This window comes from Erythrolamprus reginae, chromosome 10 (assembly GCF_031021105.1).
Source record: "Erythrolamprus reginae isolate rEryReg1 chromosome 10, rEryReg1.hap1, whole genome shotgun sequence".
Lineage (NCBI taxonomy): Eukaryota > Metazoa > Chordata > Lepidosauria > Squamata > Dipsadidae > Erythrolamprus > Erythrolamprus reginae.
In genome coordinates this window covers 34,159,597-34,177,337 of record NC_091959.1, presented here as the reverse complement: position 1 = coordinate 34,177,337, position 17,741 = coordinate 34,159,597, and the positions used below count along the sequence as shown (strand labels likewise).

At 43.4% G+C, this 17,741-nt stretch overlaps 1 protein-coding gene across 5 annotated transcripts in view; it reads right to left on the bottom strand.

Moving 5' to 3' along the window:
• The window catches only part of RNF10 (ring finger protein 10), a 34,446-nt gene extending 16,961 nt beyond the window's left edge, over window positions 1–17,485 (bottom strand). For 3 of the 5 annotated variants that reach the window (XR_011559952.1, XR_011559953.1, XM_070762272.1), the window contains exons 1-8: window positions 16,875–17,437; window positions 8,171–8,376; window positions 5,637–5,836; window positions 4,607–4,697; window positions 3,560–3,744; window positions 3,313–3,449; window positions 1,258–1,418; window positions 784–903 (exon numbers count right to left, since the gene is read on the bottom strand). Coding sequence is in view for 2 of the 5 variants with exons in the window: in XM_070762272.1 (XP_070618373.1) it covers window positions 784–903; window positions 1,258–1,418; window positions 3,313–3,449; window positions 3,560–3,744; window positions 4,607–4,697; window positions 5,637–5,836; window positions 8,171–8,376; window positions 16,875–16,998 (1,224 nt within the window). In the remaining 3 variants the exon portion in view is untranslated. Of the gene's footprint in view, window positions 1–783; window positions 904–1,257; window positions 1,419–3,312; window positions 3,450–3,559; window positions 3,745–4,606; window positions 4,698–5,636; window positions 5,837–8,170; window positions 8,377–16,874 lie in introns of all 5 variants that reach the window. The other 2 variants (XR_011559951.1, XM_070762271.1) reach the window with 1 other exon arrangement.
• Between the last annotated feature and the right edge of the window lie 256 nt (window positions 17,486–17,741).

Here is a 17,741-nt window from a genome sequence, read left to right as displayed (position 1 = left end):
ACATATATAAAAAATCCTATTAATATAGCTAGTTCCCGAACCACCGATCTCCCTGATAATTCCCTGATTTCCCTGTTTTCCAGGTTTTCTGGACACCCTGACACGTCACCATTCCACTTTAGCAGCCCACCTCTGCTCTTCCAGCTCATGGGCTGCTCGGTGCTAATCAAAATAGCAGGAGGCCTTTAGGCAGAAAGGATCATCCACCCGTGTTTTAAAAACCCACGTCCTTTGTGAGCAGGGAACTAACAACATAAGAAGAGCCATGCTGAATCAGGCCAAAGCCCATCGAGTCCAGCATTCTGTGGCCCACCAATTGTCCATGGGGATCTTGAGAAGAAAGGCAAGACCCTCCCTTTCCCCTGACCCCCAACAAATGGTACCCAAGGGAATCATGCCTGCCTCAACCAACACAGAGGCGGCACAATGTCTCTCCAATGTCTGGCCACAACAGGGAAGAAACAGATGTTTACAGGAAAGCATCTAATTTGGTGATCACTAACGTCCCCCTGGCCCCCAATCTCAACACACAACTGCCAGAGTTTGTTGCTCTTTTCTGGATGTCCTCTAGATTGGAATTTCTTCACTATGAATCCTTCTATCCCAATTCTCAGCAATCTTTCAAAATGCAGCATCCAGAAGTGGATGGAACCAACTCCAAGAGTCGTTACCCTCACGTATAAGTTGCTCTTGTCCCAATTCATTCTAGGAAGCCTCTTCCTGTTCCCCTGGACAGCTTCTGAAGGTGGATGAAATGCAATTGAAGATGGTACAAGTACTCACCTTTTCCTCCTGCGGTGCCGCCGGAGTTTCTTTCTCAGAAGCTTCTGTCATGACGAGTTTTTCCACAGCTGCAGTGACACCAGGAACATCACCGTCACACATCAAGTGGCCTTCACGATCCTAGAAGGGAAACCGATTAGGTGGTTTTAGAACTGTATAAATGTAAATCTAATCCAAGTCTTCAAACTTGGCAACTAAGACTTGTGGACTTTAACTCCCAGAATTCTACAGCCAGCATAGTTGAAGTCCACAAGTCTTAAAGTTGCTAAGTTTGGGGACCCTTGCTGTAAAATAACACAGTGTGTGTAAACTGGAAATATACAAGCTACTCTAAAGAAAATCCCAACTGCATTAAAACAGGGGCCTGTACAAGAAAGTGTTCCAAGCCAACAACTACCATTCTACAAGTACAACATTACACTGATTTCCAATTCCTCTCCGCACATGAATTCCAAAGTTTAAAGGGTTCTCCACCTTCAGTTCCTGCAGGGCTGCTTCAATGAAACATGCTTCGGGGGTATGTTTTTCCTCCTCGTACTGATGCAGAAGGGCCATCTTTTCCTCCAAGATTACTTGCTGGAGGACCTGAGCCTCAGAGGCCAGAAGCAGCTTTGAATACTGGCTGTGTGGCTTATCTGCATGAAGAAAGAGTTAGACATTGCAACAAACGTTACATTGGATCTAATGGACATCAAGCCCTCCCACCACCACAATGCACTTCAGACTCTTAAGGAGTTTCATTAAAAACTTTGCCCCCAATGACAAAATAATTAAGGTTTACAATGAAGAACTTCTGCACCATTACAAATAACCTCTAGTTGGTTTCCAGGCTGTCCAATCAGAGTCTGTGTGGTGTCTTTAGAGGGCAGGGATTGGTTTTCAGTAATGCACAGACTGGCCCACTGTAGAGCAACAGTTCTGAATGGAATTGGAGCTGTCCCTTTTAATAAGATTCACAAGAGATAAAGTAGCTCTGGAAGCAATTGGGCTTCATTCTGCGCTTAGCTCAGGTTTGCAGAACTCAAATCAATCTCCATTCACAAGACCCTTGAATCCTCAACATAGAAAATAGAATAATAGAGTTGGAAGGGACCTTGGAGGTCTTCTAGTCCAACCCCTGGCTCAAGAAGGAGACGCTATACCCGTGATGATGAACTCATGGCATGTGTGCCCTCTCTTGAGGCCACACATGCCGTCACCAGCTGCTCTTCCGGTTTCTGGCATCTGCAGCTGGACTTACACGTGCCAGAGCACTGGAAACCCAAAGACCAGTTGGCCAGTGCACATGCCCGCACTGGTCACCTTGTCTTCAGAATCCCGGCACTCCAATGCGCATGAAGACCAGTTGACACCCCAGGAAAAATGAAGGGGTGGCCTTGTCTTTGGGTTTCCAGCGCTCTGGCATCTGCGCATGTGCACTTAGTGCCAAAAAGATTCACCATCACTGCCCTATGCTATTCAATCAGAATAGAGCTGGGAGGTAGCTTGGAGGTCCTCTAGTCCAGAGGTTGGCAAAGGTGGCTCTTTTATGACATGTGGACTTCAGCTCCCAGAATTCCTGAGCTAGTATGATTGGCTCAGGAATTCTGGGAGTTGAAGTCCACACCTCATGGAGGAGCCAACTTTGCCTATCCCTGCGTCTAGTCCAACCTCTTGCTCAAGCATGAGAACTGATGCCAGGGGTGTCAAACACAAAGCCTGAATCAGGCCGGCTGGGTGCTTAAACCGTCCTGGAAGCATAAAAGGACCGCCCTACAGTGCCTCTGGTGACTAAAACAGGCGATGTGCACCCCCTGCATCTTGTTTTCACCCTCAACAGCCCCCTGCAACAGTCTGCTGGCCGAAAACGGGCCACATGACCTGTTTTCAGCTGGCAGAGTGCTGCAGGAGGATATGGAGGGCAAAAATGAGGTGCAGGGGGGCAGCGTGTGGATCCCCACGCCCTGTTTTGTCTGGCAGGGTGCTGCAGGAGGCATCTGCCCTTCCCCCTGCTACCGCCCTCTCCTTGGAGATCTCCAATGGTGATCCGGCCCTCAAAGAAATCCAGTTTGACACCCCTGCCCTATACCATGCATGCCCAAGCAGGAGCCCCTCTACCCTTCCAGACAGGTGGTTCTCCGGTCTCTTCTTAAATGCCTCTAGTGATGGAGCCCCCAGCGCTTCTGGAGGCAAGTGACACTCTTTTTTTTTAAATAAAATATAATCTTTATTGAAGATAAATAGGGGAGGGGAAGCAGAAAGCAAAAGGACTATGTAAATATTAGTACAAATTTATATGAATTTAGAGCATGCAGTTACAAAACAAAATGCACACTTACATAAGGGAAGAAAATAAAGAGGAAGAGTTAAAGAGAGAAAGAAAAAGAAAGAAAGGGGGGAGAAAGAGAGAAGGAAAAAAATTAAAAATAAACAAAAGAAGAAGAAAGAAAGAAAAAATAAGTTCATCTATGAGTTTATCAAATGTCATAAATAGTGCCAACTTATCTGTTGACCCGATTACTCTACAGCTTATAAGAGTGACGCTCTTACCCCGCAGGTGAATCGGCTGCTCCACATGGGCGAGTGCTGACTTTGGCAGTGCTATCAAGGCTCCTTTCTTCCGCTCCATGAGCTGCATTGTGATTGTATCGCCGATTGCATACTGATGGGTTTCTAGAGCCACAACACTGGAAGGGGAGGAGGGAGAGAAACACAACACACAAACACCCAAGAGGTCAATGGCAGCTGAGTTGGCACAGGAGGAAAAGGATGCCTCCTTCAGGGCAAACCTCTGTACCTTTTGAGGTCCTTCCTGTGGATAGAGCCGTAGCAGATGGGGCACTTGCTCCAGGTCTTCTCACTCAGGGAGAGATAGTGCAGGATGCAGGCCCAGCAGAAGATGTGCCCGCAGCGAGTGATCTTGGCAGCGGTGGGTGGGTATAAGCATATTGGGCAGGAGGGCACTTCATGACTGTAAATCCGCTGAAAATGGTGCAACAGAATCCCATTGGTAAAACTGAACTCTCAAAAGGTGATCTTCTTTAAAGAGCAAAAGATATACTGCTCAAAAAAAATAAAGGGAACACTTGAACAATACAATATAACTCCAAGTAAATCAAACTTCTGTGAAAGCAAACTGTCCACTTAGGAAGCAACACTGATTGACAATCAATTTCATTTTGTTGTCAGCACATTCAACTTTGCAGAAAACAAAGTATTCAATGAGAATATTTCATCAGATCTAGGAGGTGTTATTTGAGTGTTCCCTTTATTTTTATTTTTTTAGCAGTGTATTAAACCATGATGTGGGGAACTGACTATTCAAATGCCCAGTCATGAACACAATAAAGAAGGTGGCTGTCTGATTTATAGTTATTTTTAAAAACAGGTTTCTCTCAGTAGCACTGAGGATTGTGATTCTAGCACCTGCCCGGATTAGGCATTTCAATGGAGAAAACATAAGAACATCATTCCTGTGAAGTGACTGTCCAGGTTCTATATGAAGTTCTAGAGAAAAGCAGCCCCCACAATCTGAGATTTTCCCTCCCACTATCAAATTGCTTGGACCATGGAGAAAAACTTAAATTTTCTCCCCTGCAATTGCCTTTCTAGCATAAAGCAGGCTAAACCCAATCCCACTGTAGAATATGTTAACAACATGTTAAGATACCATTTCTTGGTTCTTGTCACAAATTATTTAACGCCAATAAAAGTTAAGCAAGGGATTGGTTAGTTCAGAAAGAAGAAATGACCAATTTACATGAGGTGGAAACATAGAACCATAAAATTGGGGCCTCTCCCACCCCCCACCCCCCATTCCTAGGCTATTATAAAAGATACTAACCACTTGTTCCACAAAATCCCAGTTGACCAAGGTATCTGGATCAGTGAAGTGAACCGTGTAGTCCTGATCATCACGCACTACAAACTGGCAGCTGCAAAGAATGTGAGGGATTTAGAACTAAAAACTCATAACCATCACCTGAAACTGATTACCGGTATAGAGAAATGATCCAGGAAGACAGGTTCAGTTTAAGTAACTGTTGACAATTATCTACAACAATCTTAAAACAACACAATTTATTTTGTCCATTATTCTAAGAGTCAGGGTGGCGTAGCAGGTAGAGTGCTGTACTGCAGGCCACTGAAGCTGACTGTAGATCTGCAGGTCCAGTGGTTCAAATCTTATCACCGGCTCAAGGTTGACTCAGCCTTCCGTCCTTCCGAGGTGGGTAAAATGAGGACCCGGATTGTGGGGGCAACATGCCGGTTCTGTTAAAAAGTGCTATTGCTAACATGTTGTAAGCCGCCTTGAGTCTAAGGAGAAGGGTGGCATAAAAATCAATCAATCAATCAATCAATCAAATAAATAAATAAATAAATAAATAATAACTGCAATCCAAGGACATGCAGCACTCTCAGAAATCAATTGTATCAAGGAGAGAAAATTGGAAAGTACAGTATCTGCTTTTTGACCTTCCAAGGAATGCTCTCAATTAACCAGAACTGCGTTCACTAATTATTTCTACAAATAAAATAACGCATGTTAGACCTTGGCATTGACAATTTCATAAAGCTGTGTTGTATTGGACAAAATTGGTCTTCAATTCACTTCATTAATACTTTTCTCTTTCTCTGCCTGGAATGAATTCAGATGCAAGCAGCAATTTAAATGCGTTTCAAATACAACAGGACAATGAGAGTCAAATTATCAATATAACTTCAAATGTAAAATATACGGTGAATCCAAGGAAGTGTTTACATGGAGAATAAAAAAGTTCAAAACAGCAGCTGAAAGCAACAGGTTGGAATAGCACAGAACTTGATTAAATTCTCCCTCAGATATTTGTGATCCAGACGGAGCTCACACTCACTTGGCCTGAAGGAAAAGCTCCTTGCTGAAAGGTTTGTTTTCCCATCTGTTTCTTTTTCCCCAAGTGCCGTGGCTGCTCCCATCGAAATGGCTAGTGTGGCCACGAGGTTCAAAGGTAAAATTCAACAGGTGGTTCAGATTAATCTTCTTGGGGCCGGAGAATTGGGCAGGGCTGAACTCTGCCCGTTGAGTTTCTGCTACCTGAGAAAACAGACAATTTAGTTTACAGGAGTTTCAATTAAAAAAAACCAAGTCCAATGCCATACAAAGACCGTTATTTTTACCAGGAAGTTGAACATTAGGCCAGAACTTTGGAACAATCTCTTGGAAGAGGGGAAAAGGAAACTATAGCTTTACTTTTGCCAAAGATATCATATAGATTTTGCATATAGGAACAGAGCTCAAATTAAAGAAAGCTTTATTATAAGCCAAGGCTTTATTTTTATGTAGCCTTTTACATCAGATAGCAGATGATTCACATGGAAAAGAACTTTTCCCTAACATTATTTTCTATATTATCATCAAAACTCTTTTAAAAATATTTTGCTTTCAAAGGTCATGATCTGGAAAACTGCTTATACATCTCTTAAAGCATGGGTCTTCAAACTTGGCAACTTTAAGACTGGTGGACTTCAACTCCCAGAATTCTCCAGCCAGCATAGTTGCCAAGTTTGAAGACCTCTGCCTTAAAGTATAGGTTAAGACGGACTTGTAATTTTTTAAAATATACAAATAGAAGCAACCTCTACAGCCAATCCCCAGTTTTAATTGATTCATTCAAGAATTAAACATTTGAGTTAACATTTCCATCAGATGCATTTCTTGTAATGAGCCTCCATCATCCTTGAATATGAACTCACCTAGACATAAGGTAAAGTCTTAACCATCTACAGTTTATATACCTAGGAAATGCTGAACATTTATTTTTCTTGAACTCCACAGGCTGGATGGAAACAGCCAAAAAGACAGATGTGACCTGCAAATGCCCAGGCCTGCCATATTTAATTGGCACATTTTATAGAACTAAGAAAAAAATGTACATGCCAACGCCAACCTTTCTTTCTGGAGATTTTTAGAAGCAAATAATCCATAGTAACCTCTTGCACATTTGTAGAAGTAATTTGGCCATTATTTTTTTTCATGATAGGGCATCATTGATTCCCACACCCACCCAAACATGAAGGTAAGAACATTCAATTCAACTATGTTAAATTTAAATTTTACCAACAAAGAAATAAAGGAAGACTAGTATAGCTATTTCAAGTTGTTTAGCTCCCATCAGCTAGTCATACCCTTCTGGGATTTGAACCCAGGCCGCTTGCATATTAGGCAGATAAATTAACCTCTAGGTCAGTGATGGCAAACCTTTTTTCTCTCCGGTGCCAAATGAGCGTGCATGTACGCCATCGAACATGCGCATGTGCCAACACCCATAATGCCTGGGGAGGGCAAAAACAGCCCACACCCTCCTTCACTTTCGTAAATTGCTAAAGACCCACCTAGGTCGCCAGGCATGGGGGAATTAAGATATTTTTTAATATTAGATTTGTTTCCATTGTAACACTGTTATTATTATTATTGTTGTGAGCCGCCCTGAGTCTTCGGAGAGGGGCGGCATACAATCTAATTAATAATAATAATAATTATTATTATTATTATTATTATTATTATTATTATTCCCCCCCCCCCCCCCCGGAGGCCCACTGGGAGCCAGAAATGGCCTGTTTTCCAACTTCTGGTGGGCCCAGTAGGCTCGTGTTTTGCCCTCCCCAGACTTCAAAGGCTTCCATGGAGCTGAAGGATGGTAAAAACACTCTCCTCCATCCCCCCCCCCGGAGGCTCTCTGGAAGCCAATAACGCCCTCCCAGAGCTTCTGTGTGAGCCAAAAATCAGCTGGCCAGCACACATATGCACGTTGGAGCTGAGCTAGGGTAACAGCTCGCATGCCACCTGTGGCTCCCGTGCCATAGGTTCGCCATCATGGGCTCCCCTCACTTTATCAGCCCTACCAGTGTTTTTCAGGTGAGACCAGGGCAACCTGGTCTACCCAAGTATTGGACGGAGCATACTGCTTCTGCTTTCATCTTTCAGCTCCAATCCAGGCGTCTTCGCAGGCTGTTGCTTCCACACAAACTATTTTTTTGTTCGATACAGTCACTTCTGGGACAACAAAGTTTGCAGCAAAAGCGACTGCCTGCGAAGGCACCTGGCTTTGGGCTGAAAGGCGAAAGCAGTATGCTCCGATCCAAATTTGGATAGACTTGGTTGCCCTGACGGACTGGGTCTCACAGGAAAAACTATTATTCGGTTCAATTAGATTCTTATTTTTAATCTGTATTTCAGATTTTTAATGAGAGAAGAAAACTAACAGTTTCCATTGTGTCAGAAAAGAGAGAGAAGACAGAATCTTTGCTTCACTCAAGATAAAAAGTGCTATTGCTAACATGTTGTAAGCCGCCCTGAGTCTAAGGAGAAGGGCAGCATAAAAATCAAATAAATAAATATGTAAATGTCCAAGTGAAGGCAGGAGCTCACCTCATCTCGTCTTCCACCATTAGAATAAAGGCTAAAAGATTTGCTGCCGCTGTTCTGCTCCCCCCTCTGAGGGGGCATCTTGTTAAAAGCTTTGCTTTTCTGTGAAAAGGAGCGACGGGACTGGCTGGGGAAAGTCTCATTTTTGGGATAGGAAGTTTCTCTCTTACGATGATAACGCTGTCTGGATCCACTTGTATTTTTCCCTTCTAAAATAAACAATAAAGGAAAATAAAGTTCAGCATTCAGCAGTCAAAAGCAATTCAATTCAATTCAATTCATTAGATTTGTATGCTGCCCCTCTCCGAAGAGTCGGGGCGGCTCACAACAGTGATAAAAGCAATACTGTATTATAATGGCACAAATCTAATATTAAAAATAACTAAAAACCCTATCATAATTTAAAAAACCAAACAACACATACATACCAAACATAAATTATAAGGAGCCTGGGGGAAAGATGTCTCAAATCCCCCATGCCTGGCGGTATAGGTGGGTTTTGAGTAGTTTACAGAAGACAAGGAGGGCGCGAGCAGTTCTAATCTCTGGGGGAAGTTGATTCCAGAGGGCCGGGGGCACCACAGAGAAGGCTCTTCCCCTGGGGCCCGCCAGACGACACTGTTTGGTCGACGGGACCTGGAGAAGACCAACTCTGTGAGACCTTATCGGTCGCTGGGATTCGTGCGGTAGCAGGCGGTTCCGGAGAGCAAGTAATTCCTAGCAGAGCAAGTAACTTCTATCGGGCCAAAGTGATAGCCAGACTGGTAACACAAGCAAACACCTATCTAGAGCAGGTGTCTCTAACCTTGGCAACTTGAAGACATGTGGACTTCAACTCTCAGAGTACAGGTACTTCTTGCAACTATCATAAATATGAACTATTTGCCAAGCATTCAAATTTTAATCATGAGGGATGCTGCCATGGTCGTAAGTGTAGAAAAATGGTCATAAGTCGCTTTTTTTCAGTTGTGCTGAAACTTTCAACAGTCATTAAATTAAATGTTGTAAGTTGAGGACTACTTGTGTTAGCAACATTAAATTCCCTAAGATATAAAAATTTAAAACTCCGCAATAGAAATTTCCTCAGTTGGAAACAGATTTCCTCCCTGTGTGAAATAATTATATGTACAAGTGACAGGTACATTTGTCACAAAGGAGAACTTGAAGTTTTCTACTTATAAACTTTAAGAACATCCAAGGAGCTTCTCCCTTTAAAAAAGTGAATGATTGACTGGAAATTATCAGAACTTAGGAAGGACGGTACTATACTGGTTTTTTGTGACTTTACTCTTTTATGGAAAGGTCTTTATGCTAAAACATTTGTCATGTATAATTTTATTTTTTATTTTATTTATTAATGTTTTGAATTTATGCGATTTGTAGGCCGCCCAACTCCTCATGGACTCTGGGCAGCAAACAGCAATATAAAAAACAGTAAAACAATTTTAAGAATCCTTAATTTAAACCACTCATCCATTCACTCGGACAAAATGGAACCATTCACCAGCTCCAGGCCTGCCAAAAAAGCCATGTTTTTACCGCCTTTCGGAAGGCCAGGAGGGTGGGGATCGTGCAGATCTCAGGGGGGAGTGGAGCTGCCACAGAGGAGACCCTCCCACAAGGTCCTGCCAGTTGACATTGCCTGGCTGAAGGAACTGTGAGAAGACCAACTCTGTGGGCTCTGACGGGCTGCTGAAAAGTATTTGGTAGAATGCATACCTGTATATAATCTGATCCTAAGCAACCAACAACTTGAATTGTGTCTGGAGACCAAGTGCAGGAAGCTTTGATATGAGTGTATCAAGGTACACCCACAAAAGCTCACATAGCTGGGTTTAATAATTGTCCTTGAATATAGAATAGAATGGAATGGAATGGGATAGTAAACAATAGAATAGAATTCTTTATTGGCCAAGTGTGATTGGATACACAAGGAATTTGTTGGTGCATATGCTCTCAGTGTATATAAAAGAAAATATAGATTTGTCAAGAATCATGTGGTACAACACTTAATGACTGTCACAGGGGTCAAATAAGCAATGAATTGAGCCGGGGTGGCACAGGAGGTAGAGTGCTGTACTGCAGGCCACTGAAGCCGACTGTAGATCTGAAGGTCAGCGGTTCAAATCTCATCATCGGCTCAAGATTGACTCAGCCTTCCATCCTTCCGAGGTGGGTAAAATAAGGACCCGGATTGTGGGGGCAATAGGCTGGCTCTGTTGGAAAGTGCTATTGCTGACATGTTGTAAGCCGCCCTGAGTCTAAGGAGAAGGGCAGCATAAAAGAATGAATGAATAAATGAATGAATGAATGAATGAACGAACGAATAAATGAATAAATAAATAAATAAATAAACAATCCATATTAATAAGAATCTTAGAACACAAGCAACAAGTTACAGTCATACAGTCCTAAGTGGGATGAAAAGGATGATAGGAATGATGAGGAAAAACTAGTAGAAATAGAAGTGCAGAGTTAGTAAAAAGTTTGACAGTTTTGAGGGAATTATTTGTTTAGTAGAATGATGGCATTCAGGAAAAAAACTGTTCTTGTGTCTAGTTGTCTTGGTGTGCAGTGCTCTGTAGCGATGTTTTGAGGGTAGGAGTTGAAACAGTTTATGTCCAGGATGTGAGGGGTCAGCAAATATCTTCACAGCCCTCTTTTTGACTCGTGAAATATATATACAGTGATCCCTTGTTTTTCGCGGGGGATGCGTTCCAAGACCACCCGTGAAAAACAAATTTCTGTGAAGTAGAGGAGATATATATTTTTAGGTATTTAAGGAATATTTGTACTTTTAAAACCCACCCTTTGCATTAAACAGTCATTCTATAATGTTTCTCAGCTGGAACTACATGTGATATCCTACCAGTTTCTTTAATAGAGTACAGTAGTACTATAGAAGAATTTTATGAATTTTTAATGGATTTAAAAATTTTAATGGATTTAATGGATTTAAGCCCCTTTTGAAAACCCGTGAAATAGCGAATCCATGAAAGATGAACCGTGAAGTAGCGAGGGATTACTGTATACCAAAGCATTTGGTAACTGCTAGGCAATTCTGTAGCTGCAGTACCCAGGCTTTGCAGAATGTGAAGGTAGTGTCAGCACCCTCAGCACCATTGCTCTGTTCAGATTAGGACTTAATCAATGACTGCACACACGGCTGTCATAAGCTAAAACAGCACTTTCTAAGTAAAGCTTTTATCTACAAAGAGCCTCCATTTGCTACAACGAACGATTAGTTAAAAATAGTTGGTGAAAATGAATGTCGCCTTCTGTAATGATGGAAGCTTGTGGACTCTACAAAACCATTCTGCACTGTTGTGACCTAGAAGGTCACCTAAGAGCTGTTGGTAAAGATATTCTATAAGGTAGTCTGGTCCAGTGGGTAAAGTAAAAAGCAAGAAATTGGGAGGCCAGGAGTCAACAGTGACTTACAGGCACACAAAAAATTAAAGCTGTATATTCTTTGATACCTTCAATAGCCTTTTTTTTTTGGTGGAGTGATCTCCAGATCCAATTGACCTGCAGGCTTTTACAAGTTTCCCCAGGCATTTGGGTCAGGAGGAATAAAGTCCCATTTGGATGAATTACAGTCCATTTAATCTTGATAGCTGCCCAGTTAGTTGGCAGGAATACCCAAGCCCACAGAAAATAGGAAAAGATCCAGATGGATCGCTAAAGACTTGAACACGGGGCCCTATCTAACAAAATGAAATTTAATAGGCAGAAAAGTAAGGTTTTGCACTTAAGCAAGAAAAATCAAATGTACAGGTACGGAATAGGTGACACCTGGCTCAATACCTGTGAAAGGGATCCTGGAGTCCAAGTGGACAGTCACTTAAAAATGAGCCAGCAGTGTGCAGCAGCAGCCAAAAAAGCCAACACAGTCCTAGGTTCACTTAATAAGGTATATACTCAAAATTATCGGAACTATTAGTACCACTTTATAAAGCCTTAGTAAGACTACTATAGCACCCTGCTTTGGTCCACATATAATATATAAAAAATGTAGACTCTGGAAAGAGTGCAGAAAAGAGCAACGAAGATGATTAAGGGGCTGGAAGCGAAAATATTTGAAGAATGGTTACAGACATTGGGTTTGTCTAGCTTAGTGAAAAGAGATGACATGATAGCAGGAGGTCTGCCGCAAACAAGGGGGAATCAAACTGTTTTCCAAAGCACCAGAAGGAAGACAAGAACCAATGGATGGAAGCTAATCAAAGAGAGAAGCAACCTAGAACTAAAGAGAAATTTCCTAATAATAAGAACAATTCACCAGTGGACTAGAGGTTGCCCTCAGAAGTTGTGGGTGCTCCATGACTTGAGGCTTTCTTATACCAAAATGTTGAGTCAGATGTTTAAATCGGTGAGATGATACTCAGGTGGCATTCTTCATTAAGAAAAACCCAAACCTAACCATAACTGGTTGCTAGCACTTGTCTGCTTCATGAATCTGCTCTGTGGGAATGAATACCACTCCAGTCAAAAGAACGGACTAACTCAGAAAAAGAGGCTAGAAGAACTCACATAACCATTGTCATCATCATCATCATCATCATCATCATCATCAAGCAGGCAAGATTACAAATGAAGAAAATGCAACATTACTTGTCCAATAACAAATCACCCAATATGATGAAGCATATTAACACTCCAGGAGGGTTCAAAGAATAATGGCAATGAAACTGCAGGTACTTTTGGGCTGCTTGATGTCAGTCTATGTGTCTACCATAAGGAAAGTATTGAATAAGAAAGAGCTAGAAGTCCAGGAGAATACGAGGGAAGGATCGCATTCTGCAAATTTACTCTTCTGCCTATTAGAACTGAAGAAGCTTCTCGGATGAGAAGTGAAACTTTTTCAAAGGGAAACAAGAAAGTTCCGTTGTTTTTTGGGGGGTTGGGGGGAAAACTTTTGGACTGCCCATCTCAAGTTTGTCAAGGACCACATGGATGACATAGAAGGCAACTGGAACAATGTTCAAAGGACAAATGAGATTACAATGGTTCTTTAAGACACTAATGAGAAATCTTAGGCTTAGGAGAACACAAAACACTGTTGCACCACATTTCAGATGTGAAGTTTGCCAGCAGAAATATTTGGATCTAGACAGCTTGATCATTGATGGAACAATGGATTCTCTGCTGCACAGGTGAATGCCAGGTGAATATGGGACAGGCTGCCTAATAATCTGCAGGTACATACAGGAAAACATTTGGTTGTGGTGATTGGTGCTGAAAGAGCCACAACTGTTACCATATCTAAAACTACACATAGTTTTTCCAGTGAGGCCACTGAAATGTTGGCTCACAGCCTTCTTTGCGTTGTTTTTTAGCCAGATTCTCTCTGTTAAAATGACATGGATGACACTCAGATTACACAACAGGTCACAATACTGGACATTTCTCAAGGACTCATGAACTTTCTTTTACCACTGAAACCTGAGCAAAATATTCCTGCCCATGAAAAAAGCAGGAGTTAATGAATGATTTCTACATGAACTATGAGATTTGTTTAATAATGGGGAGCCCCTGAATTTAGTTCAATTGATGACTTCATGATTATTATTATTATTATTATTATTATTATTATTATTATTATATTGGCTTCCACTGCTTCTTTCCAAGGTTTTTTCCCCAATCTCCTCCTCTAAACTACACTGACATTTCTTATAGTCCCCAAAAAATTAACCAGAATCAATCTGGTTAAAACCTAAAAACTTAGGTTTTTAACGTAACTAAAATGAGGGTGGTGCTGTCTAGATTAAATTTCAAATATAGCATCCTTGCTATTTATAGTAGAGATGATCAAAATATTTTGATATGGGAACAAAATATTCCACAATGTTTTAGTTGTCTCCAGAATATGCCAAACCTGCCCTTAGACCAGGGGTGTCAAACTTGATTTCATTATGGGTTTGCATCATTGAGGATCACGTCAGGATAGACCTCAAGATCGGGGGGGGGGGGGGAAGAGGCGTGGCTATCTTGATTTCACTCGAATCAGGGACACCTGTGGCCTAAGTGAAAATGGGCTCCCGAGCTCCATTTTCGGCCACGACTGCAGCCCACTGCCAGTGAAAACAGAGCTCAGGGGGCTGCATGCGATCTTTGCGAGCTCCATTTTTGGCTGTGATTGCCTCCTGCAGCCCTCTACCAGTGAAAATGGAGTTCCCCTGAGCTACGTTTCTCCTGGCAAAAGGTTGCAGAAAACCACTGCAGCTGAAAACAGAACTCTCAAGCTCCATTTTTGCTGGCAGAAGCACCACAGGCTGGACCTTAGCTGTTTCCACGGCAGCCTCAGGGGCCAGATCTAAGCACCCTGCTTTAGACCATGCCATTTCTGGAAGTAAATAGACATGGTATTCCAAATGACACCTCTAGTTTGAAGCTTATCCACCCTCTGGCAACTGATGCGGTCAAACTACTTCCATACCACTCCAAAGAAAAAGGTGGGGAAGTGTGGAGGCAGATAGGCTCAACTCATGGGTGTTTGTTTTTCTAGCTCTGCAAAATGGATGGTGCCTCCAGGGCAAAGGAGTGTTTTGTCTAAGACAATTGGCAGTTTGTGACAGAACAACAACTGCATCAAGAATAATGGAGACAAGGATGCCTCACTGATCATCATCATCAACACTGCCACCAAATGTTATTGGAGTGAAGACTTACAGATGCCATCTGTCCAAATAGTTTCACCTCCTTTAAAGGTTGCTAATGTTTAATAAATATTGGGCTTTTTAATTACATTTTGATCTTTATCGGGCAAAACGGCAAATTCCACGGGCATATTTGCTTAGGCTTTTTAAAATGCTATATGTTATCTCCATTTTATATATTTGCTACACAACTGATTACAAAAGTCGTTCCTAAGCAGGCTTCCCCTGTGGTCACTATGAAAAGAAGCTCCTATCCTCCCAAATGACAACTGTTGTTTTGTTAAAAAACAAAAACTGGAGAAATTGAGATTCATAAAATCTTGCAATGCTCCCTGCCTCTTGCTCCATTCTTTGGCAAAGCCAAGATCCAACCTGGTGCTGGCAGCAACTTGACATGAAAGTCTCTTAAAAGAACAAGGGTCAGCCCCGCCCCTCATTGGCTTTCGGCAGGTGGTTGCCTATATTGATGTGCAAGATTCAAAGGTTCACGCTATAGCCAGGATCGGCTCCACAGGTTGTAACTACCCAGGAAGCGGTTGCGGCTGCTTGGACTTGGCTCCAACGCAGGAGTAGGTAAAGTTGGCTCTTCTATGACATGTGGACTTCAAATCCCAGAATTCCTGAGCTAGCATGATTGTCTCAGGAATTCTGGGAGTTGAAGTCCACAAATTATAGAAGAGCCAACTTTGTCTACCCCTGCTGTAGCGCAAGGGTCTCCAAACTTGGCCATTTTTAAGACTTGTGAACTGGCTGCATGATTCTGGGAGCTGAAATCCAGAAGTCTTAAAGTGGCCACGGTTGGAGACTCCTGATCTAGAGAACTCTACCGCATAGAAGTTTCATGACTTGAGGGTAAAACCAAATATCTTTATTTAAAGATCTTGCTAACTGAAGACATTTTGATCTTTAAAAAACTATAATTTTCCAACTCTTGTGCTGACATAAAACAAATATTGTACTAATAATGTACTAAATAATGTGACTACATTTACCAACAGCAGGAAAGGATTACTCTTATTAGTATTTATCCTTAGAATCACTTAGGAAGAAAACCGGGTTGGTCTATGGTGGCTCAAAATCAGGAGGATCCCTTTCCAGACTAACAAAATTTTTATTAACATTGGATTATTTGCTCAGTTGCCAGATTTCATTATTCTAATGCTTCAAATTAGACAATTATACACAAATGCTTTACATATATATACATATACGTACATACATATTTTTGCTGAATTGAAAATGAAGGGAGACTAGTATAGATCTATTTCAAAGTTGTTTCCTCTCATCAGCTAGCCATACCCTTACTGGGATTCGAACCTGCAGCCTCTGCATTGTACCGCAGAGAATTAACCCCTAGGCCACAGGATCTCCTTTTCATATAGAAACATAGAAGACTGAGGGCAGAAAAAGACCTCCTAGTCCAAGGGTAGGCAAAGTTGGCTCTCCTATGCCTTGTGGACTTCAACTCCAGAATTCCTGAGCCAATCATGCTAGCTCAGGAATTCTGGGATTTGAAGTCCATGTTATAGAAGAGCCAACTTTGCCTACCCCTGTCCTAGTCCATCTAGTCTGCCCTTATACTATATCCTGTATTTTATCTTAGGATGGATCTATGCTTATCCCAGGCATGTTTCAATTAAGTGACTGTGGATTGACCAATCACGTCTACTGGAAGTTTGTTCCAAGCATCTACTCCTCTTTCAGTCAAAGAATATTTTCTGACGTTGCTTCTGATCTTTCCCCCAATTAACCTCAGATTGTGTCCCCTTGTTCTTGGGTTCACTTTCCTATTAAAAATACTTCCCTCCTGATCCTTATTTAACCCTTTAACATATTGAAATGTCTCTATCATGTCCCCCCTTTCCCTTTTGTCCTCCAGACCAGTGTTTCCCAACCTTGGCAACTTGAAGAGATATGGACCTCAACTCCCAGAATTCCCCAGCCAGCGAATGCCAAGGTTGGGAAACACTGCTCCAGACTATACAGATTGAGTTCATGTGCATGTGTGTTTGTGTATGCGCCGCCCCGCCCCCCCAGCGCGGCCTTACCCCCTTTGGGCTTGGATTCCCCCCCGGCCGGGCCGGCGGAGTTAGAGCGGGGCTGCTGCCCTTTGCCGCCCGTGGCGGAGGAGGGTCCGGGTCCGGGTCCGGCGCAGGGGCTGTTCTTGTCCATGGCGTTGGCAGGCGGGCGCGGTAGCGCTGCTACGGAGGTGGCGGGAGGGCGGCTGGCGGCTGGGGCCGAGGCCCAGGCTCATGGCCCGGCGGCGGGGTCGGCGCAGCGCAGTCTCGGCCACCCTCATGGCGACATGTTCTTCACGGCTTCGCCCGGGCGAGGGAAAGGACGGGCCGGCGCGCGGCCACCCACAAAGCTCCGGGGCCGAGAGAGAGAGAGGCGGCCGGGAGCGGCCTCGGGAGAGCGCGGGGGCCCGCGAGGCCTCCGCAAGCCAGGCCCGGCCTGCGCCGCCGCCTCGAGAGTGGCGAGGTGGAGAGTCCGCGGCCGAGGGGAGCCGCCCTGTCCGCCTCAGCGCCGCCGCCGCCGATGCCTGTAATGGCGACGAGTCGCCCACCGCCGTGACGGGAAGGCCCGGATGGAGCCTTTCTCCAGGGGGCGGAGCGCGCCGCAAAGCATGCCGGTCGTCGTGGTTCCTCCCTCAGCCGCCGGACGGGGCCACGCGCCGGCCTCCTTTTCCAGAGAAAACTACGCCTCCCGACAGGCACCGGTTGGGACTCGCCCAGCGGTATCGTTAACGTTTGAGGCGCTTGCAGGATTTGTTTGGCAGGCCGAGTTTTGGGGCCGCTTGTTTGGGATGTAGCAGAAATATGTGGCGGCTCCCTCGGTTCCTATCCCCGGGAAGGCTGAAAATTGGCTGTCCTCAGGCTTGATCTATCTAACTCAGGGGTAGGCAAAGTTGGCTC